Source organism: Morone saxatilis, unplaced genomic scaffold, assembly GCF_004916995.1.
Source record: "Morone saxatilis isolate NCDOM2014 unplaced genomic scaffold, NCSU_SB_2.0 Contig7, whole genome shotgun sequence".
NCBI lineage: Eukaryota > Metazoa > Chordata > Actinopteri > Moronidae > Morone > Morone saxatilis.
In genome coordinates this window covers 20,298,334-20,321,134 of record NW_023340246.1, presented here as the reverse complement: position 1 = coordinate 20,321,134, position 22,801 = coordinate 20,298,334, and the positions used below count along the sequence as shown (strand labels likewise).

The window sequence follows — 22,801 nt, the reverse complement described above, 5'->3', positions numbered from 1 at the left end:
TCTTGTAACGCCGATGTTTCTTACAGCAAAAACATAGACAGACATTGTGTAGGAAGTTGCTTTGATTTGATTCGCTGACGTCACGATTAGGGTTGTGTATTGGCAAGAATCTGGTGATACGATACGTGTGATGATACAGGGGTTACAATTCAATATATTTTGTGTGTGTTTAAATCTTTGTACATATTTTATGTTTGCTTGTTGTTACTTTAAGTCATGGTTTGGTTTGTGTAATCAGTGTTTCTTGTTTTCTAGGATGATTCCTGAATTAGAATTAAGGTACTTTCAGACAGTGAGTGGTTGCCGGTGCTGCTTCCATTGTTTCCAAAAGTAAATTTTCCTAGTTTCCTTTATACAGAGTTTGATTTTCCATAGACAATGGTTATTAAACTAGTTAACTAAACTTGTTACATTCATTGTCATACAGCTTTATTGCTAAGCTACAACTTGTAGGTTATTAGGATCGGATGTAGCGACGACGGAGATGTGCCCTTCTGCCACCCATAGAAATTATGTGGCAACACCAACTACTGAATGCACCTTTACAGTTATGGTTTGTGTGTATTGAGGTCATCGCAAAAGGAATAAATAATTTATTAAACATGTAGTCCAGTGAGTATGCTAATGCTGCCAATAACTACAGCAGCTGAAATGAGAGAAAATGACAAAAACACGACCAGAAGGTAGTGACGATAACAGGAGCACTTACCCAACACTTCCTCTTGACCATCAGACATTGTCAGTTTTGGATTATATTAAATTCCATCACCTTGAAAACTCAAAATGAAGTAGTTCCTGAAAAACCACATCAGCACCTTGCTGCAGCTTTACTAGTGACATTTAGAGCACTAGTGCCTGTCCGATATCTCTTATCAGCTCAACCATGCAGTGGATAGATGTGGATTCACCCTCCTGCGGGAAAATTGGTTTGATGGCTTGTCCAATCACTGGAAATATTATGTTCATGTGATCTTAGAAAAAACCCCAAAACACAATGAATGCTATGAGTGACACCGGACTGCTTTGTCTTTCACATGTCACTGACGCTCCAGCTGGGTGACACTGAGGGTCTTCCTGCTCAGTGAAGGGTTGCTGATGCTGCAGCAAGTTGGGCGTAAAATAGTTGGGACACTAAACATTTGGCCCGCGTGTGCTCCTGCCCAGAAGGCCACAGTTTAACCAGCCAGTGCTAATACATACATACATACGTTGGAACCACCAGTTCAACTCAAGCAGAAAAAAAAAACCCTCTGAATATTTGGATCTGATATGAGTTACCCGCCAGCCTCAGTGGGAACAAGTGAGTTTACTGAACAAATGGTCTCTCTGGAAGTGGTAGCCTCACATTGTTTTTCCTGGAACTTAATTTTCTGGTCTGGAGAAACAATGTAGAGTTATAACTCTGCAGTTCCTCTCAGGATCTCAAGAGCATTTTAGCATCTTTCGGCTCATTGTTTTGTTTTTTCAGCTCGTTTTGGTTCATCAACCTTGTTTCCAGCTAATTTTAGAAAGAAAAGCTGCAATAAAACTACTGCACACTCTCTGCCGAGCACCAAATACCAGATATACAATGTTAGCAACTAGCTGGTGAACATAAATGCTAATGCTTAAGTGTCTGCTTGAGGTGTAAATAGGCCATGACATGTCAAGTGTGATTTTTAGCTCGTTGTGGAGCTCTGCTTTGCTCATTTTAGAAGCCAAAAAGCTGATAAATGCAGTTTTAAAGGGCCATTGTGATTTATTAGAATATCAAACCTCAATATGCATTGCTAATGTAGCTCTTTATCTGCTGGATGTCTACATGGACAGCTGTGTTTTTTGCTACCCTAATGTGGCCAAGAAAACACTTACTAATACTGGTTTAAGTAGGTAAATAATGCAAATGATTATACATAAAGCTTAGCAACCATACTTTAAGCTAATGTGTTCCCTTGTCTTCAGTTCATAACAAACAGACACAGCTAGAGCAGCAAAAGAGATTCTGATGCAGAAAATGTTTGACAAACAGGAGGAACACGATGAATCGGCTATCAGAGGTGCACAGGAGGACCAGCACAGCAGCAGACAGTATATCTGATGAAAGTGTAGATCAGTGTGTATCAGTATCACTGAGCAGTGCTTCAGTCGCTGCTCCTGTAGCGAAGGACATTCCTTGGAGAGGGCGCAGTTTATCGGGAAGACAAGCTGCTCTGGTGCTCGGCCTTTAAGAAAGTGTGATTTCACACTGTGGCGTGAATGTCACAAAGATACCCCTCAGTGGTTTGTACTGTGGTTGTGTGGGAAGTGAAAGGCTGTTTAGCTCACTGTCACATAAGGTATTGGTAAAAAACAGAAATAGGCTCAGAGCTAAACATGCAGAGAAACCTAGTTTGATCAAAAACAACCAGTGACGTTTGCTAAGAAGGCCTTATCTCTACAGCCTCATTTTCCAATATTTTGTGTTTTACTGAAACTCGCTGAGCTTCAGAAGTATTTTTAATTTGTTCTTGTTTAATTTAACCTTATATTTTCTGATTTCAGTGGGTGTCATGTTGTATTTCTTTAAACAGAAAGGTGAGCGTCCTCCAAAATGATCTGTTTCATTTTTACCACAACTAAAAATTGCAGTATTTTGAAAGAATGCTTGAATCTTTCAGCAAATACCCCAAACTGAGTACAATTTCAGTGCATATCTGTATCAAATTATACAAATTATTAAGTAGTGGGCAGCTGAAGACTTACATCATCATCTTGTGTGTTAGTAACATTTCTGAAACTGAAAAACCTTTTCAAAGTGCATTAGTTCTTTCAACTATGTGCTACCGTTGCCAAATGGAGGCTTTCAAAGGCTTTTTCTTTCATTTTATTACAATTCTAAAAAATGAGTAATTTTCCAGGCAGCAGTGTCACTTATGATTGGTCGTCTTTGGCTTGAAGAATATTCCCACCAGCTAATGCCCACTCTGCTCAGAGATCTTTAGCATGTGCTGCATTAGGGAAAATGTCACCAAATTTTAAATGAGTTTTTACACAAGCGGTGATTTCTCAGAGGGCCAGTCGGAAAATAACCAAAATCCATTATAGCGTTTTTGAAAGTTCTCATAACTCACAGAACAAAAAAAAATGTCTTCCGGAGGAACTACGCAGCTCCGCTTTCGATTCGAACGTCCGACCACTTAATGGTTTTTGTGATGAGAAGAGAAGAGGGCAGAGAAAGGAAGGGACCGGGGACAATTACTGTTTTATTGATTAAAAGCTAATGAAAATGGAAAGCCCATGAATCACTCATATTTTCCCTCTCTGTAGTATAATTCTCCTTACTCATAAATGGTTTTAGTACACACACACTAAACACTGCAAGATCTAACAAGTTCTCTTACTCCTGCTCTTTTTGGATTTGTAATTGATATATCATGTTACATATTTCATATGGATGGAATTGCAACCTGGTTCTGAGTTTTCAGTGTAACAATTGTATTTGCATTTGTAAGAAGAAGTGGTGCTCAGTGGATCTCTCTTGCAGAATATTTATGTATTTTTATATTTTTTGTCTCTCATCTTACAGGCTGGAAGGAACAGAGGAGAAGTTCAGGAACAGGGAAAGTCGTCATGAGGATCTGCAGATTATTGCTGAGCTGAAGGACATGGTGTCTGAGAGAGAATCGCTAGTCAAGAAACTGGTGGTAGGTAATGTATGTGCACTATATACAGGAGCATGTGTGGAAAGGAAAATATTACTTGTCTGTTTTTGACATATTGGATATATACAACAAATACATTTGAATGCTAACCAAATGTTTTTTAGAAGAAACTGGTCCTTTATAATAAAGGGAATTACAGCAACCTTAAGTGCAAGGTATAAAGTATATGCATGGCATTATTTTAGAATCTGTCTCATATTATAAAAAGCATGATGTAGAGTTGTCATTTGACCTACCGCCCCTGAAAAAAGTTGTAGGGGAATAGTTCAATAGCTGTTCTAATTTTCTAGTATCCATTGTCATTGAGTTTTTCAGTTTAGTGACCTTCATTGGTGGGTGGCATCCAAAAGTTTTATTAATTTTAAGTGAACTCACCTGAAGAAAAGATACTAATGAGAATAAGACAGGACCCAAGATACAGCCTTGAGGCATACCACATTTGATAAGGGTGATTCCTAAACCACCAGCCTCCCTGAGAGACAGGATCAGAACCACTCAAGGACAAAACCAATGACCAAGCAATTTCTAAATAGCTAATTAAACAGAGATGAAGGATAATTAAAATGCAATTACTTTAAACAACTTGTTGTTGGCTTTCAGGGCTTTTGTATGCAGTGGTTTAGTAAAATGGTCAACAGACGTTCAAGTTTATATCTTATTTGAAGCTTTATTTAAAGACTCTTTAATCCATTTTACATCCTTGTGTCCGACCTCACTTTCTCGTTTCTCAGACAGTTTGAGATCCAATATACTTCACCTCATAAACGCTGCGATTTTAACTGCGTTTGTCTGGGACACAGTTAACAATAACACAAGGCCACTGCGGTTCCACTGCACTAATCACATGAAGGTGACTTCATAAATCAGCTTACAATTTGTCACAGTGTAGTGCCGCTGCCATTGAGGTTCCTGAGTCACGGGCTTGTGTCTCTGAGAGCCACATTCTGCAGTCATTTTAAGTTGATCCAGTTGACACTAGAGTGCTCAAACTCGGATAGGAATAAGAATTTAGAGCTAGAAGACATTTAGAATGAATGTTTTGAAGCAGTTTTTATGAAGGCGTGAAACTGCAGCGTCAAGTGTGTGTGCCTCGTCTGCAGACAGAACTCATTAAATGTGTGATTTTCAGTCTTTTCTCGGTCCCCCGAGTCTTCCACAGCCTTTCTGGCTGTCAGCTAACATGGTTTTCTCCTCCAGGACGATAAGAAGTTCTACCAGCTGGAACTTGTCAACAGAGAGACCAACTTCAACAAAGTGTTCAACGCCAGTCCTAACGTAGGAGTCATCAACCCGCTCATTAAGGTAGGCCCTGTTATCCTGTAACACGCCACACACGGGGGCACTCTGAAAAAAGCCTGTCGCTTTATTTTACTACATAGCAAAGATGATATCCACTCCATCTCATTTCACATGCATCAGTGCTGATCGACCAGGAGAGTCAGCACTGAGGTTCATTGCAACAACCATAAAAAATGACCACAGTAATTTTCTGATTTTACTGTAATCGCTGTAAACGAATGAGACCGCTTTGAGTGGACTGTCAGCCTCTGCCAGAGAGTTTCAAGGTTGAACACAACACAAATATGTACAACACAAAGGGAGGATGTTTTACAGCAAAAGACAGGATTATGATGTTCCAGTGAAAACAGATAAAAGTTCTGGTAGATGGTAAAAGGCAATCGAAAAATCTGTTTTAACAAGTTAATTCTTCTTAGTGAAAACGAAGTCACCAAGGACAGTGAAAGAGGACAGGACACAAAACAATTAATGGGAAATATGGTGTTTTTTCTTTTGTTAAAAAACAGCGCAGCGAGAATGTAATGGAGGCTAATAGTTGTACCTACCAAGGTCTCATTTCTTTACAGCAGTTAAACGAAAGTGTCACAGTTCAAAAAGGTATCTAAAACTCATTGCACACAGTATGGCACTAACAATGATTGTTAAAATTGAAATAGCCTTCAACTTTCATGAAAAGGATCTGCAGTATAAATAAATTAACACTGTCTATGACCATTTTATCTCAAAACTAATTGATTCTAGGGCGTTTTTCAGTCAGTTGAGTTAAAAAATCACATTGCATTTATTTGTAGTTTGAAATGCTTTCAAGGCCCTGAAAACTTCCACTAAAAAAAGCAAGTAAACATCATAAATCTGTATGTATAAACACTAAAGAATCAAAGTTAAACTTGTTAAACTTCTTTAACACATTTAAAAAGTTTGACATTGGCTTGGAAAAACAATCCCACAACTCGTCGTCAGATTTTAATTCAAACATTGCTGATTCTGATTGGTGCATGGAAGGACGTGACGTTTGTCCAACTGACCTCCGCCTGCTTCATACCTGTTACTGTTTTAACTGTTGCCAGAAAATTGTGTGGTCATGTAGGATCCCATCACTCATAACAAGAAGCCTTTTTGAGAAAAGATGTTTTCAGGGCCTTTAAAAGCTCCCAGTGCTCCTGGAAAACATGATATTTCATTTTTCAAAGTATGCCTGAGTTAAATGGTCCCCAGTGCATGATCAATATATACCTGTTGACACCATCTCTCGAGTTCTATAACTTCCAGTATTTTTGTTCTCGCTTGTTACGTGTATTTTTTCCACATATGTGTATATGTGTCGTGTGTTCACCGTGTGCTAGTTTCTATGTATCCTCTGTGTGTGTGTTTCGTCTCAATATGCGATTGATTCTTCCTCCCGAATTCGACTGTTCTTCCTGACCTTTTTTTCTCCAGCTCTCCTTTGCTTTCAAAGCCATTTATTTGTTAGTGTGAGATGTTTGCTGCTTTGACACATCTCTGCTCATCTGAACTTCCATTCTGCTCAGAGCGACTGATGCTTTAAGACTGATTGATGCCAGTCTTTCAGATTGATCCATTCACTCTGCTTTCGATCAACATTTAAATATGATCAAGTTAGCACGCTGCTCTGTTGCTGTCTCTCACTGGATGGATCTCTAGGGCTCTCCCTGTACTCCATTTCCCCCTTTTTTCCCTCCATTTCTTCTTATCTTTTACTATTATTTTGTTTCAAACTTCCCTTTTGCTCCTTTTTTGACCCCAATGCCCCTCCTTTTCTTTTTTTTTCTGTGTAGCAAAAGAGAAAGAATGAGAAAACAGCAGCCAGCAGATTCAGCAGCTCTTCTAATGTCAGGGCTATGGAGGCAGCGGGTGTGGGCGTGGGCGTGGCAGGTTCAGGAAGTGGGCAGCCCCCACAGCCCCCACCTCCTCCCCCAGCCCAGCCCAGCCGCCTAGAGCCCATCCCCAACTCCCCCCTCCACCACCTTGAACTCAACTCCAACAAACCTCTTCCCCCGCCGACCCCTCCCACCGAACCCAAGAAATTCATGAGGTGAGACCTTTTCAGCCCCGACGGGCAGCAGCTGGTCAATCCACGCATCAGCCATCCAATCACAGGCTTCAGGTTAATTGGAAAGACCTGCTGGTTACAGAGGTTAAAGCACTGTTACTGATTTGTCTCACAGCCTGAGTCAAACCTTGAATGTATAAGCTGTATTTTAGGCCGTGTGTTCTCTCACAAAAGCCTTAAAATAACACCAAAAAAAAACAACAACCACGAGAACTCTCTGTTGTTTCTGGCTTTAAACGGGAACCTCTCAGTGGGATGATAACTTACTGTTTTACATTTTCATCCCTTCCTGCCAAGTCTGGCCTTTTTCATAAACCATAAGTAGCATGAAATCATTGTCATCACGAGCTGCAGAGTGTAAAATAAAAGCTTTCAAATGCTCTAATGTGTTGTAATCGACCGTTTCCACGCCTGGTTTACAATGAAAGCAACGGAAGATTAACGTCTTCTTAGTAATTATTTGTAATTTCTGATTGATTTCAGCCAGCGGTAAACAAAAGCAGCTAAAATGACACCTGTTAACTAACAAAGCTAACATTAGCACCGTGTGTTGGTCGTCTCCGGCTGACTTTTTAGTGTTTTCCAGCTTTTAAAACAAAACCTGTAAAATGATCTTAAGTATGCACTTAACAGCCTACATGCATGATAGCTTGCTAAAGGACAGAGAGGCTAGAGCTGTATGTCCGAGGCAAATGTGAGCATCCTCACCAGCTTATGATCCACGTCGAAGACATAAAGAACTGCATTGTTCTTGTATTACAGTGTAGAAATGGTTACTCCTACTATTGTAACTATGATGAGGAACGATCAGACTGTTACTTCATTCCAACATTATTTATTTGCTTCATTGGAATAAAAGACAGAAGTTATATTTATGCCTTATTGTTTGTATTTTCAAACTGAGAAGAGAAAACGCTTTAGGATGAGGATTAACCAAACAAACTGTTTGCTATCTCAGGTAACATCTTCCCAGGACAGAGCAGCTAATTAGGATAAACTCTGATATAGTAGAAGGAAGGCTGGGTTATTATAAAGCTAGTTAGCCGGACATGCTAACGTCTGCAGCTTACAGTAGAGCAGATAAAAACACTATTTAATGCGTTCTTTACACTTTTGCTCTTTACTTTTTGGTTTCGAAAGGGAGTTACTAAAGAAACCGACATCCAAACTCTTTATATATGGAGTAATACTCCACCTACGTGTTACTATTTACAGTTGCTAAGCCATACTGGACGCACTTAAAAGAGACTGTTGAGGTTTGTGTCACACAATGACTGACCCTCCTTTGACATTAAAGGACGTGACTGAACTCAGAGACATCGGCAGAATCACAGGGTTTTAAAAAAAGTGATGATTATTTAGAAATGAACATTATAATCAACACAATAGTCCCATAAGCGACTGAAGCTTTAAAGAATGGCCTTGGAATGCAAAAGGGGCATGTTTTTTTTGTTTGATTGTTTTTTATTTTAGTTTTGTTTGTTTCCACGTGTCCGTCAGTCTGAACATGTTAACAGTGTGCATGCGGACAGGTTTCCCTTTTCTGTTCAGGAAGTTATTCAACTTGCTGTTAATATCTGTTGTGGCTCTTTGTTGTGCATTGTGTCATTTTGTGATTCTTCATCCTCATCTTCATCTGAATTCCAGCATGTGGCACACGCAGCACAACTCCAAATGGGACTATTTTTGCACAATGTAAATAAACTATTTTGCTATCTGAACTAATAATGAAGTAGATATTGTCTTTTGCTATCATGGACTTGTCCCCTCTGTGTGTGGTGGTGTCTTATTTACTCTTCAACTCAATGGTCTAATAAATGCTTCTCTGGTTTCTTGCTAATGGCTGTGATTGGTCGCTGTGGTGTGAACTGATATGATGATGAATTATGTAACATGCTTCTCACATGAATACATGCAGTTTGTGTATCGCATGCCAAGAAATGTTTTTTTTAGGGGCATTAATATTTGGATATGTAGCATGTGTGGGTGTGTACGTGAGAGCATGTTGTGGTTATTTTTTGCATGTTTTGCTGCTGTTTACGTGAAGAATGAGATCTGGTGGCTGTTTTGCAAAAGCTTGGCACAAACCTGTTATTATGGGACCCAACACACACACAGACACACACTTACACACTCACACACACACACAGTGGAGCCAAGCAGTGACAGTATGAGGTCAGATATTATAGATCTGCTTTGAAATGTTTTCAGACTCCATTAAACGATTCGTCCCTCCTCCCCCTGCACGCTCTTTGTTCTTGACAAACATTTGTAGATCCCTCTGCCCCGGCCGTAACTCTCTGTTAATCTGACCCCTTTAAACTGTCGGGTTCTTTAAGTATTCATATCTTGAAGAGAGTTTTATAAGACAACAAACCTCATCTAAGTGGATCAGAACATGAATATTACTGTTGTTATTGAATATTAAATCGGGAGCCAAACAACAGTGAGCAGAGTTAAATTAGTAATTATAAAAGTCTGTCAGTCTCCCAACTTAAATGCATTTTTTCCCAACTTGCACACCAACTATACAGATATATTAAGCAAAACTCCAGCAGTATATTTAAAGGATCTATCCTCATTTTACCTCCCCTTACTGTGTGTGTTTGTTCTTGCAATGATGAAGAACATGGGAATAATGTGCAGGAGTCCAGGTAGCTTACACTTTGTCTATTAGGACTAATGAGAACATGATTATAGCCAGATGTTTATGGGAAGAGAGTAAATGCAGGCTGATAAAAATGTCCGATTTAAACTGAATAATGTAAAATAATGCAATGGGGAAGGAAGGAAAGGTCATGCTAGTGAATCAAAAGACCTGATATTGTGGTCAGTGTGGTTTATACAAACATGGTCCCTGCAGACTATAGGCTGAATACTATTGTAAGACATTTCCATTATTTACTGAAAATGCAGCTAAAAGGACACAGTTTTATACATTTGTTCATGTTGTAATTGCTTGTATCGACTTCCTCTTGCTTCCTCGTGGCCAGGCTGTCATTGTAAATGAGAAGTGGTTGACTTATCTGGTTAAATAAAGGTAAAATTAAATTACATAAATACACCTGAACTGTTCAGAGAATCAGACCAAAAATAAATGTGGAGTTGCAGCTTTAATACTAATGCACTGACCTTCCTGTACAGTATCCTCTTGGTCATCTGTGCTTTTATCAGTGTCACCAGTTTGTTTTGCACTAGTGTACTGTGCACTATTTTAAGTTATGGAAAGCCAGTTGAATTATCTGTCTGGAAATGAGAACTTGTTAAAGCTTTAAAGTCCAACTGTAATCCCATTTAGTCTTCCCTTCTTTAGTCAAAAATAATCAATAGAAAAGGGAGGGAAAAAGCAGCAGGAAAAACGTGTGCTTTAGTCTGCATGTGACGGGCAGACAGTGTTGTTAGCAGTACTGAAGAGGAAGGACCACAGCAGCATAGAACTGGACTGCAGTGACATTTTCTGGTACGTTCTGACGCTGTTTCATGTGCTGCAGCTGAGCAGATAATTAGCTATCTAGTGTGCAAACTGATGTTAGCAGTGCAGTGTTTTCCCTGGTGAATGTTCTCTGGCTGCAAGCGGAGGTGCAGGACAAGACGTGTTCATGTTTGTACGTTTGATAAGGAGACTTTAGCAGGAAAGCTAATGTGGGTTGTTGCTCAGAGTGGTTGTGTATAAAGCTGCTTTCTGCTCCAGCTATGATAGAACTTTACTGCTTCATCCGAGACTTGATTGGCTGTCAGGGCTCAACAAGAAGGATTGCCCGGTTGTCTGGGACTAGTAAAATGCCACATCGTGCTCGTAACTCTTACAACATTTTTAAAAAAAGAATGAAACACATTGGGTTTTTTTCTGAGCAGATGATGGAAGTAGTTAAAGAGTGAAGCATCTGGCTTCCTCCTCATCTCTGTTGAGAGTCGCACATGCTCAGTGCTGACTCGTGAGAAAATGGCGGCAGGTACAAAAGTTTATGAGCTGCAAGCAAGCATTTCAATGATCCTGGAAACAGAGAGTTTAGTTGGCTGGCTTTAGAGGATGTAGGCGAAGCTCCAACTCTTTGCCACAAGTTTGAGAGCGAGTTGTTTTTCAAAGGCTAGTCAAGTTTCCAAAAATCGTCGAGAGCCGACGCCATCTCGCTTGCATGACATCTAAGAGAGTCTTTGTTGTTATTTAATAGCTGCTAATAGAGAAGAAATTAGTGTTGTACCCTGTCAGTATCAGCATAAGATCTCCACTCGTAGATGGACAGAGAGAACGATATTCTTTCAAAACTAGAGGGCGCCATCATCGAAACTCAGAAAATATAAAGGAAGGGCTGAGCTGTATTCAAGTGGTTGTAATCCACAACTTCACCACTAGAGGTCTCTGAACCCTTCAGGCTGGTCCTTAATATATTTTCCCATTAAGTATTTTATTATCAGAAACACACATAATGTTGAAATCCACAGAATATAACCACTGATTGAACAGATAGGAACACTTAAACCATTTTGCTGATGTCACAACCCAACTTCCCCACAAGGATCGATACGGTTTTCATGTTATTGTCACAAATTCTCATGAATGGTAATTATTGCAAATTTATAGTAAATACAAAGCTGCTGGTTAACTATAGTGTTTGTTTAATATGGAAACGATGTATGGAAATGACTTTATATAAGATACTTTATGGACTTAAAGGACCAGTGTGGAGGATTTAGTGGCATCTAGTGGTGAAGTTGCAACTAACTGAATGCCACTTGCAACTGTAGAAACACGGTGGACTCGGAGATTAATAACCTAATAATAAGCCATTCTTATTTTCAACTGATTATAAACTAGTGAAAACATACCTATGGATATTATATTCCATTTCTGCCAATAGATCCCTCTAAATGTTACATACTGGACCTTTAAACCAATATCCGTGGAGTCTGCATTGTGACCATGTACAGTATAAACAAACATAAGGGAAGCCGCCTTGGGAAGTAACTGACCTCTTCAAGCACAGAAAACAACCAAAAAAACGACTTCCCCAAAACAATGTAAATATTACCCAGGAGGTTATGGGACTGTTTATTTAAGACGTAGCCAATAAGAAAGCAGACGTAGCTCCAATAGGTGTTTGTTTGGATAGATGCAAACACTCAACCTAATTAATTCAAACTTTGAGGAACACGTTTCCCCCCGAGTCAGGAAGCACAGCTTCATCTACAGATACCAACAGTGACTGACATTTTCCTGTAAAAGCAAATACTGTCAGTAGTTCATGAGGGTTGAGGTTGTGCAGTCAGACACTGTATCTGTTATAGACACATTAGATCCTAATATATGGAAGACACAACTGTGAGATAATACTGTACACGCATCCAAAGGGAACGCCGACAACGTTTCTGGAGTATAACTGCAAAGCTGTGTCAGGTTTCCATACTTACATACTAATTCTAGCAAATGAAAGTGACAGTAAATCAGTCCACATCTCAAGGTCTTCCTCAGCTTAACTCCCTGTGCTGAAAAAGACAGTGTGGTTAAAAGAAAGTAAGTGAACCTTCAGGTGAGAGTTAGGCAGGTTTTTAATATGTTTTCACAGTGGCAAAATTGACAAAATTAAGTATACCTTTAAAAAAATCTTTATTATGTTAAGTCTGGTGATTTTTCTTAAGAAATCTCATGAAAAGACCAAAGTCAACAATGTGTCCATCAGTACTCTTAATACTTTCTGACCTCCCTTCCCTGCCTGTGACTTTCAGCGTCAAATACATCGGGTTCTACTGAAAACATAAGTCCTTTTTTCAAAGCTCATAAATATATAGTTTCCTTTAATTTTCCGTAAACATCTGGGCTTGTCTAGTTTTTAATAAATGTTACTCAAACAGAGGTTTAGTGCATTTTGTGGGGACTATTTCTAGCAGCGGATTAACACACATTTGGTTGCTCTAGTGAGTATTTACAGCAGCAGGATGGTATATGTGGACAACAGCGTGGCTCACTGATGTGTTTGAACAGATAATAACGGAGCTCTAAGGCACGGAGGAAGAAGATATATCAGACTTTACAGACACAGTTCTAGTTAGTGCGATTGATTCATTATTGGTTTTGGTATTTTCATGTTTCTGACTCAATCTCCAGATTTTAACATTCTGCTTTCTCTTTATAAAGTTTCAAAAGTTGTGGTTTGATTGATTACTTAATTTCTTGCTAAAGTATACTGTTTACTGCATAAAAGCTGCAGAAACCCTTTATTACAATAATTAGTATAAGTGCTATATACAGTTGGTATGCAGTATGGAATTGGGATTTGTGTCTACTCCAGATCCTGGCAATGGCTTTACTGCCCCCTTGTGGTCAAACATGTGGATTACAACCTTTCACGCAGACCTTTAAACCTGCACATTAGTATTATATCTGGTGGTTGCACTGCTGTACTGTGCCAGGCAAAATACATCAGACACAAACATAAATTGGTTTTGTGAAATACAGCGAAAAGTTCAGTTCAGTGGGAAAAAAAGTCCACTTCTAGCACAGAAAGAGATCTTTTAGTAACTGTAAGTTTAATGAAAAATACCGATACTGAATCCACCTCCTGCTTCTTCCCTGACTTGTCTTTTTCTTCTTGTCTTTGATTTGATTTTTGTTGTGATGGTTTTGCGCTGAAGCCCTCCTGAAACCAAGGACTCCGCCATCGACTCCCCGGACGCCCAGCGCCAGGAGTGGTTCGCTCAATACTTTTCCTTTTGATTGACCACAAACCTGCAAAACACAAGGATTCAGCATGTCAACCAAACTTGGGGAAAAAACAAAAAACTTAGTTAAAAAAAAAAAAAACAGAAAAAAAAGAGAAAAATGTTAAAACTATTTGTTCTTTATTGTCATTGATAGGTTCGGGGATCAATTCACTTCAGATTCAGTCAACTTAAAACCTGAAATTCACGGTTTTAGAGAATCAATTCTCACGGATCTGTCAGCGAACACACACACAGGCAGAACTCGATGTCATTCATTCTCACTCTGGTAAAAAATGTAATGATTATCCACTTCCTGGTGTTGACTGAGGTGAAACCGGATTGAACCCGATTCCGACCGTCAAATGTCATCACTCTGATCTGATTTGATTGTTTGATTATCTCTGATTGTTTCACTGTGGACGAGTCTCTCTTAGTACAGTGACAATGATCATCAGTATGTTTGATGTTTTCTTTTTTATTTCTTTACTTCCTGACTTATTTTGCAGTTTCTCGGAACTAGAAAAAAACACGAGTGGTGCATTTATCATGCTGCTAATTGCCATCGTTGGACTACAGTAAGAAATATATATATAAAGAAATATACGGTAGGTTATTGTGCTCTCTCTGTACCTGGGCCCACTGCATACAGCATCTTAGACTAGGAGCGATGATCTAAGACCAGTCTGCCTCCTCATTTATGGTGACATTTACATGGACCTGATCCTAGATCAGTTACACTTATTCTGATATGCTCCATGAATACAGGCTCTGATTTTAGGACGGCACCATCATGGCAAGTTTGTTACAGCTGCATAGAAGTTTCAGCAGATTTTGGTAGAATATTAAAACCTGTTTGTATGGTTGTCTGTCTCAACACAGATATAATGATGTCTCACCAATTTTAAAAACAAAAATAGCATATTTTATATTTATATTATAATGTGTATGCTTAATAAATAATTATTGTGACATTTATTTGTGTTTGTTTGTCATTTATTTTAATGAATCGGTGGTTTATGTTTCATTTAATCAGGAATGTGTGTGGGGTGGCCAGAGGGTGGCGGGGTGGAAAATATATGCTGATTTTATTGCAAACAATCCCATGTATCAGTATTTGCTTGGAAACGGCACCAAATGAAGATATTTAAACTTGAAATATGTAAAGGCAGCAAAAAAAAAACACCTGGCCACCTCAATTTGATGTAAAATTTAACACACTAATTTAGATTAATTTTAAAAATAATACATTAAAAAGTGACACTTGAAAATAAAACTATTAATTTATTATATATAATTATATTTCTATTCAATGTTTCGCTTATGTGCCACAATAATATAATTGGGGGCTTTTCGAAGCAAATGTTGATTGTTTGTGATTGTGTGACATTAGAAATGTATACATTGTTTTCTATCCAATAACTGGCCATAACAGATCATAACAACTCATTGTTTTTAAAAATTAATCTAAATTACCGTAATAAATTTGACACCAGACTGGGGTGTGGAGGCATTTTTTTACTCACCCTTGTAGAGCCACGAGAGCTGCATTCAATGTCACAGTTGATTATGGAAGTTAATTAATGAAAAAAATACTGAGATGCAACAAAATTGAGTTTTAACAGCAACATTTGATGCAGAACAAGTTAAAAATGTGAAAAATGTAACTATTTTCTAATTGAATGTGAAGAGAGTGCACAGTAGTGGAGTAAAATGTACCATATTTGTCCCTAATATTAAGTAGAGTAGTAGAAGATGAAAGTTGAATAAAATGGAAATGCAAAGTACTTTGAATTTGTAAGACTACTTCGGTACAGTTCTTGAGTAAGTATACTTGGTTATATTGTATTTTAATTAAAATTTAATCAATTAATAAAGCTGATGAAACACTGAGAGGAGCCTGACATTAGTAAAATGTGTCTAATGGGGTTGAACCTTCACTTTCTGGTCAAATCCAGTGAGTTTCGAACTTAATTTAAGAATAATTGAAGCCTTAATGCTCGCTCCAGAGTTTTGTTATTAAAAGACTTCCGTATATCCTTTAAAAGAGTTATAACTACACTCAAAAAATACTACAATTCAGTACACTTTTCCAAATTATTATAGTAAGTAGTGATAGAGTTTATTATATTATATTATATTATATTATATTATATTATATTAGATAAAAAGCCTGAGGAGAAGCATAGAAGAAGGTGATGATGAAGGAGAACAAGGTGGAGAAGAAAAAAGGTAAAGAGACAGACAGAAACAACACGGTGAGCTGTTAAACCTCGTGGTGTTGACTTTTAAGGGAATACATTTCGGACAGTATTTTGCAGTGTTGGAGGAGTTATTCAGATTCTTTGCTTAAGTATATTGGGTGGCAAATAATGATTATCTTCATATTGGATTGTTTTCTTGATCAGTCCATTTATTCTGTATTATTACCTAAATTAAACAAAGCTCAAAGTGACACCTTGAGATGTCTCGTTTTGTCCAACCAACAGTTCAAACCTCAAAAAGATGCAAAATGTCACAACTGAGAAGCTGAAACCATTCAATATTTGGTGTTTTTACATGAGAAATAAATTAAACATTGCATTTATTTTATTTTTCATATACAGTATATATATATATATATATTTCACAAATCAACTAATTGATTGAGTAATCAGTTAAGCTCAGTTTTTATGTAGCCTATGTTTGTTGTTTTAAAAGTTCTTCTTTGTAAAGTAACTAAAGATGTGAAGTAAAAGGAGTAAAAAGTAAAATATTGTCCTCTAAAATGTAAAAGAGTAGAGTACAGATACCTCAAATGTGTACTCACTAAAATAATAATAATATAATACTAAAATACTATTTCCTAAAATAGAAACTGCACATAATTCACATTTTAAACAGTATTGTGTCTGTAATAAGAGTTCAGATTATTCCTTTAAGTGTGTTTCACTGTGCAGTGTTAGAAAGCAACCAGCAGGGGGCGGTAGCGGTTTATAAAACAGCCTGAACCGGAACATAAACAAACCCGTTCCTGTGCGGGATAAAAATGTCTGCCACGGGAGCCGGGCCGGGCCGGTTGGTCCAGTATGTTGTAGTCCGGTCGGACCTGGTTCACAAGCTGTCCTGGCCTCTGGGAGCCGTTATAACTCAGGCCTGTCACGCCGCTACCGCCGCCGTCCACCTTCACTACGGAGACCCGGACACACAGCGGTACCTGGCGGAGCTCGACTCCATGCACAAAGTGGTGCTCGGGGTAAGCGCGACACGTCACGCCAAACTCCATTCAAATATTCGCCACTTTAGTGCTGCTTGGCTTGTCAAACCGATGTATGTGGGTTAGTACAGTTTACGTGATGACACATTTAGAAGATAATGTTGTTGTATAAATTGTTCGGCGTCATAAAATTTATATAAAGTGTCTTTTTTTTTTTTACTTTCCTTCAGTGTTTAGCTGGCTTAGCTATCAAAAACGTGCGATAAATGAATGGTGAAGCGATTGGAAAAGTCCTCGATTTTACTATGAACAGAAGCCCTGTTTGGGTAAGATGAGTGCCGAATTAACAAGTGACTTCTCACGAATGTATTAATATCTTGAATGGTTTTCAAGCTGGTATAATTTTGTATTAATAAGCAAATAAATTTTAATAGGCGCAATTTCGAATGGAGTATGGAGGTATTTATCCATGCAAGATTTACTCCTGTAGTCTAACAATACTCTATAACTGCACTATAACAATAAATAATAAAATTGAGAAGGAACTCTTGAAGGGTTGATATTATTCTTTTTTTTAATGACAATGCTTAAGCTTAATAGATAAATATGATGAAATTCAGTAATTACTTTTTTAAAGTAAAAGCTTTAGAAAAAGTGTATTTTCTCACATGCAGCACTGTAATGAAATGTGAATTATTAGGTATCCAGTCTTGATCTTTAGTAGTCTGGCTTTACAGTAAGTGTGTGTGTTGTTTTCCCTCCAGGCTCCAGACGAGGCCGCCCTCTCCGGTCTATCAGAGACTCTGACGCAGGCTGGTGTGGCCCACAAACTCTGGATCGAGCAACCAGAGAACATCCCCACCTGCCTGGCTCTGAAGCCGTGTCTAAAAGAGACTGTCCAGCCACTGCTGCGCAAGTTCAAACTCTTCAAATGACCCCTGAAAGACGTTGTCCGTCTATAAACTACAGACGAATACTGTCATTTCATGTGTAAAAGGACATCTGACAGTGGGGCTCTTCCTGTGGGGGCCGCAGTATCTGTTAGTGCTGATTTCCAAGATTAAAGACAGGAAATATGTTATTTTCTGCATTAAATTGTTGCTAATTAAGAAGTGAGAGTCATTAAGCTACAGCATGTTAACACAACCAATCAGGTGAGTTGTAAAAAGTTAAATAAAATGAATAATGGTTTGAATTGTAGCCACAAAAAAGGTTCTAAAGCGGTTTTAAAAAATCTGTTAATATATACAGTAAATAAATCATCCTTGTTCAATACATTGGAATTAAAAATGTGTTATCATGTTGTTGCCAATCCTCAACTTAAGGCTGGAAAAGTATCTGCTTTGTCATGTTTTTCTGACTCACTGAGTTAATGTAAAACACTTTAATTTCCTTTTATCCAGTTGTGTAAAAGTCTAGACTTGTTTCTACTTTAAAAGGACTTTTAAAAACTGTCTTTCTTTTGTTAATCATGTTTAATTTCTTGGTTGGAAAATGACACAGAAGACACAAAAGATCTGCTTGAACCATAAGAGACTTGAAGTATTAAATTAAGAATATGTGCAGATTTTGACTGTGATTGTCTTTACTACTCAGGTGAGCCTACATTTGGCTCATGAACTCTAAAATACAGTCAGTTCTAGTTCAACCTGTGAAACGGCGTCTCAAGTTCAAGAATCTGTATATAAACATTCATCCATTTAACCTTTATTTAAATCTGAAAGAACCATTGAATACACGCCTTCATTATCAGTGATGGCAAGCATACAATTAGAATAAATACGCACAAAATATAATTAAAAACAGTGATGTTAAAGATTAAAGTAGTTTACATTCATGGCTTTAAATGGACCTATTATACATTCTTGTTGTGCAACAGGAGAACAGACGTAATACTGTGTCAAGCCTTTATTTGCATGTAACCTGATTAAATGTTCGTGTTTGTGGGACTGACATAATGTCCTTCACATGTTGGCATTTCAGGACAGACTGAGCAAAAAAAATGTTCTCTGTCTGTGGTAATTAATTGTTTTTCAGCTGGAGAAACAGCCGTCAACAAATGCTGTGAAACAGGTTGGATTTGGTCTTTTTTGGCCTTAAAGTTTATTGTGTTTTCTCCACTGGAAAGGCACCCTACAGGCCATTTCATCACATTTTCTCCACTATAAGGGCACACTACAGGGCACTTTATCATGTTTTATCTACTATAAGGGCACACTACAGGGCACTTTATCATGTTTTATCTACTATAAGGACACACTACAGGGCACTTTATCATGTTTTCTCCACTATAAGGACACACTAGAGACACTTTATCTACTACAGGGGTATCCAACAGGGCACCTTTACTGCATTTCCGAACCTGGGGGTGATGCCCTCTTTCTCTGGGCTCCGGTCTGAGCTGGGACTGTGGTCGTAAACAGTTAATGGGACCGTTACCTTAGTAACCATGTTGTTATGGTCTGTCTGTGTTTGTGGGAAAAAGGAAAAACATTCGGTATAGATCAGCATAGAAAATGCAAAAAGTGTCCGTATCTTAATGATTAAAATGACAGACAGCCACCACTCGCCCACTAAGACCCGGCAGATAATTGTGTCCTCGACCATTTTTATTAAATACAGCCGTGTTTGTCTCTCAGATGTGTTCCCAGAACTGCTCATCTGCTCTCTCCATATTATCCAGGAGTTCGTGGAACCGCTGTCGCCTGCATTTTACTCTGCAAAAGGTTACAAAATATATAAAGTGCTCCTTAGAATTCACTGCGTGTAGATGTGTTTTCTACTTACTCTGTATACCCTGTAAATATACTGGGAACATACAGGACTTGTTATTGATACCTTGAGAGCCAAAATCAATATATCATGTGTATTAATACCCCAGTACCTTAATGACACCAAATGTGTGGGCAGAAGGCCATTGATCAGTCCAGCTTCTTATTGGTTATTGACAAAGGAACTGTAACTGATAATCACAGACTCAAGGCTGCAACTCATTGATTTTCATTACCAGTTATTCTGCAGAAATTTCTATTTTTTCAATAAAATAGAGACAAAATGAACTATGAAAAACACTTAAACAATGAATAAATTACTGAAATAGTTGATTTGTTTATTGTTAATTAACTAATTGTTTGAGCTCTATACAGTAGCAACCTTCCAGAGTGGCTGCACATGCTTTGAAGAGGACCTGTTGCTCCTCTGTAACTCCACTCTGCCCAAGCTTCATATTTCATATAAATAACTACATAAATAACAAATGTGGTTCATGTTTTTATGCATGCATTTCATGGCTGGGTGCAGTTTTATGGAAACAGCAGCAGAATTTATTCACACTATCACTGCCCTTTCAGTCTCCGCTGCACGATATTTGAGTGAGTTTATAGAAAGTAATTTGTCTTAACAGCTAATTTCACTTCTTCCACAAAGTGTTTCTGGGCTGATTTTTAAATGATTGGAGATATTAAGGCTTGATTGCAGGCTTGCAGTTTCCATGAGAGACAGGTATCTCAGCTGTAACCTATAAAAAACATCTGGGAATTAAGCCAACTGAGAGTAAAGTGGCAGCAAATTAACTGTAGCTCATTTGCATATTGTGAATACGTTTTCTATCATTCACACAGGAAACGTGGTTTTTTTTCAAATTAGACTGCCATGCGTGACTCATCTTCAACTTCTTCCAACCATTTCAGGCATTCTTCAATGAGGCACTTACCAACAATTATTACATTTGAAAAATAAAACAATAAAACCAAAACAAAATAATAATAAATCAGCTCCAACGGTCAGAATTCCCATAGATCCAACTGCCAGCTTTCATGAGTCATAACCTTGAACTTTGAAGTAAGACTAAGAGCTCTAAAGGAATGTAAGTGACCAATTAACATATTACACACAATGTAATTACTTCTCAGAGTATTTCCCAGAATATCTCCTGAAGACACGCCCATACACACGCTACTCTCGTTCTCACGTGTAATTTCATCACAAAACAAAGTGAAATGTACACTGTGAGCAGCCCTGGAGAACAATACCACATTGAGGATACTTAAACAGCAAAAACGCATACACCTGAAGGAGATATACAGAATTTATACATTTGCCATTCTTTAAAACAGTTGCACAACTCTGTGACGGTAACAGAGAGTACCGGGACGGTAAACAGCAGGAAATGTGCTGGTTACAATCTTTACACTCTGATAGAGCAAAGTCCGAGCATAACATTGTTTCATACCAGCATTAAAGCTGGACAGTGGTTCAAATGACTGTGTGTAATGTGAAAGTTGTTGATCCTGACCTAGTTTCCAGCTGCAGCAGTATGTATAAACTGTATGCTATCAACAGTACCCAGCAAGTCAGTTGTTGATGCCAAACACGATAAGACATTTGAATGTATAGCACCTATATGGCTCCTTCATGCATCAGCACCTCTTTCCTTTCTTATGATTAATTGATTGATTGATTATCTATTTATTCCATAAAATGTCAGGAAAAACAGGAAAAAAGGTGTAGTGGGTCCAGAAACTCAATTAACTAGGATATAAAACAGAAAGCAACAACAAAAACAGCACATTTGGGATAATTTGAGAAGGTGGAATCAGCTTCGGCAGTTTGTAAACTTAATACAACGATTATAAAGACTTTACTTTGAGTTTTTTATTTAATTTCCCAACATAAAGATCTAAATTCTCTTTTAAACGCCCCTACACTGTGCCAGGAATAAAACTCTGTATTCTGACACATAATGAACACTGGTGAGATTATTAAAAACAATAAAAATCAGCCTAAATAAATTGTTGGATTGTAACTGTAAACTGCTCTCAGGCTGCTGAAACCCAAAAATTCCCAGAAAACAAACTTCAGAGGACATGACCTCTAGTGTGAGCACCAACTTTATTCATTTTGTTTGCTGTTCTGGACGTCTGCCTTCAATAAATGTCTTTTTAAAGCCATGTGGTGATGTCAATTTACCACATTGTAGACAATAAAGTTCCTTACTACCTAATGATGGTCACAGAAAGACACTGCACCGTTATGAATCATCACCCTTTTCCTCTCACTCTCTGTAACCAAAGTGGAGCCAAGGTTCACTCCGCCCTGCCAGATGTTTCCAGTGAAAGGTATAAACATGTTTTAATTCTAGCATAAATTGCTGTTTAAGGTGTTTTATTTTATGTGAGGTAAAGAAAATGTTTAAATATATAGGATCCATAATTAGCACTAAGCTGGAAGTCAGTCAATAGACACTTTTCATGGCAGACATTTTGACTTGCCAAAGCAGGAAAAGCACAGGTGTATTTAATTACATTAACCATTAAATGTCCCAGTGAGCCATGTTAGTGAGTGAGCGCACACACAATACCAAAACCCTGGAACTGGATCAACTACATGCAGTGTCTAATAATCTGACTAAAAAAAACACAAGAAGAAATCCCTCATGTGTAAATAAATACAAGGACACATTTAATATTGACTGAAATGCATCTAAATGACAGAAAGGTGCATTCATGCTTTCACAGAGAACTCCAGGCTGTCCCTCCTCTGATACCAGGCAGCAAGAAAACATCTCTTCCTACTAACAAACAGGCTCACTGGGGAGGTGTGGAGGCGGACCCGGTTTAGGCCCATCAGCATTAAGAGCCAGTGACAGCTCACAGCAACATCATCGTCAACCCTGAGCTTTCTCAGATCTCAATATATGAACATATTCAGCTAGCTTAGCTCACCTTGTAAAAGGTTACGTAACAGCATTCTAGCTTTACAGTGGATTTACATCTACCACAGTCATGTGCCCCCCCGCGGAGTCGGCCCTGCCTGCGTCATTAATGTTATTAATTCTGCCCGTACTTTATGTGCTTTGAC

At 38.2% G+C, this 22,801-nt stretch overlaps 2 protein-coding genes across 2 annotated transcripts in view; both read left to right on the top strand.

Annotated features, from left to right (window-relative positions):
* The window catches only part of fam184a (family with sequence similarity 184 member A), a gene marked incomplete at its 5' end in the record, with an annotated part of 80,745 nt that extends 66,068 nt beyond the window's left edge, over positions 1 to 14,677 (top strand). The window contains 4 exon segments of the mRNA XM_035678223.1: positions 3,545 to 3,662; positions 4,878 to 4,982; positions 6,776 to 7,032; positions 13,681 to 14,677. Of these exon segments, the coding sequence (XP_035534116.1) occupies positions 3,545 to 3,662; positions 4,878 to 4,982; positions 6,776 to 7,032; positions 13,681 to 13,762 (562 nt within the window).
* Positions 14,678 to 16,742: 2,065 nt separating this feature from the next.
* On the top strand, positions 16,743 to 18,509 carry ptrhd1 (peptidyl-tRNA hydrolase domain containing 1). Its single transcript, XM_035679272.1, has 2 exons — positions 16,743 to 16,981; positions 17,707 to 18,509. The coding sequence occupies exons 1-2, from the start codon at positions 16,775 to 16,777 to the stop codon at positions 17,875 to 17,877; spliced, it is 378 nt and encodes a 125-aa protein (XP_035535165.1). The 5' UTR covers positions 16,743 to 16,774; the 3' UTR covers positions 17,878 to 18,509.
* Positions 18,510 to 22,801: the final 4,292 nt, after the last annotated feature.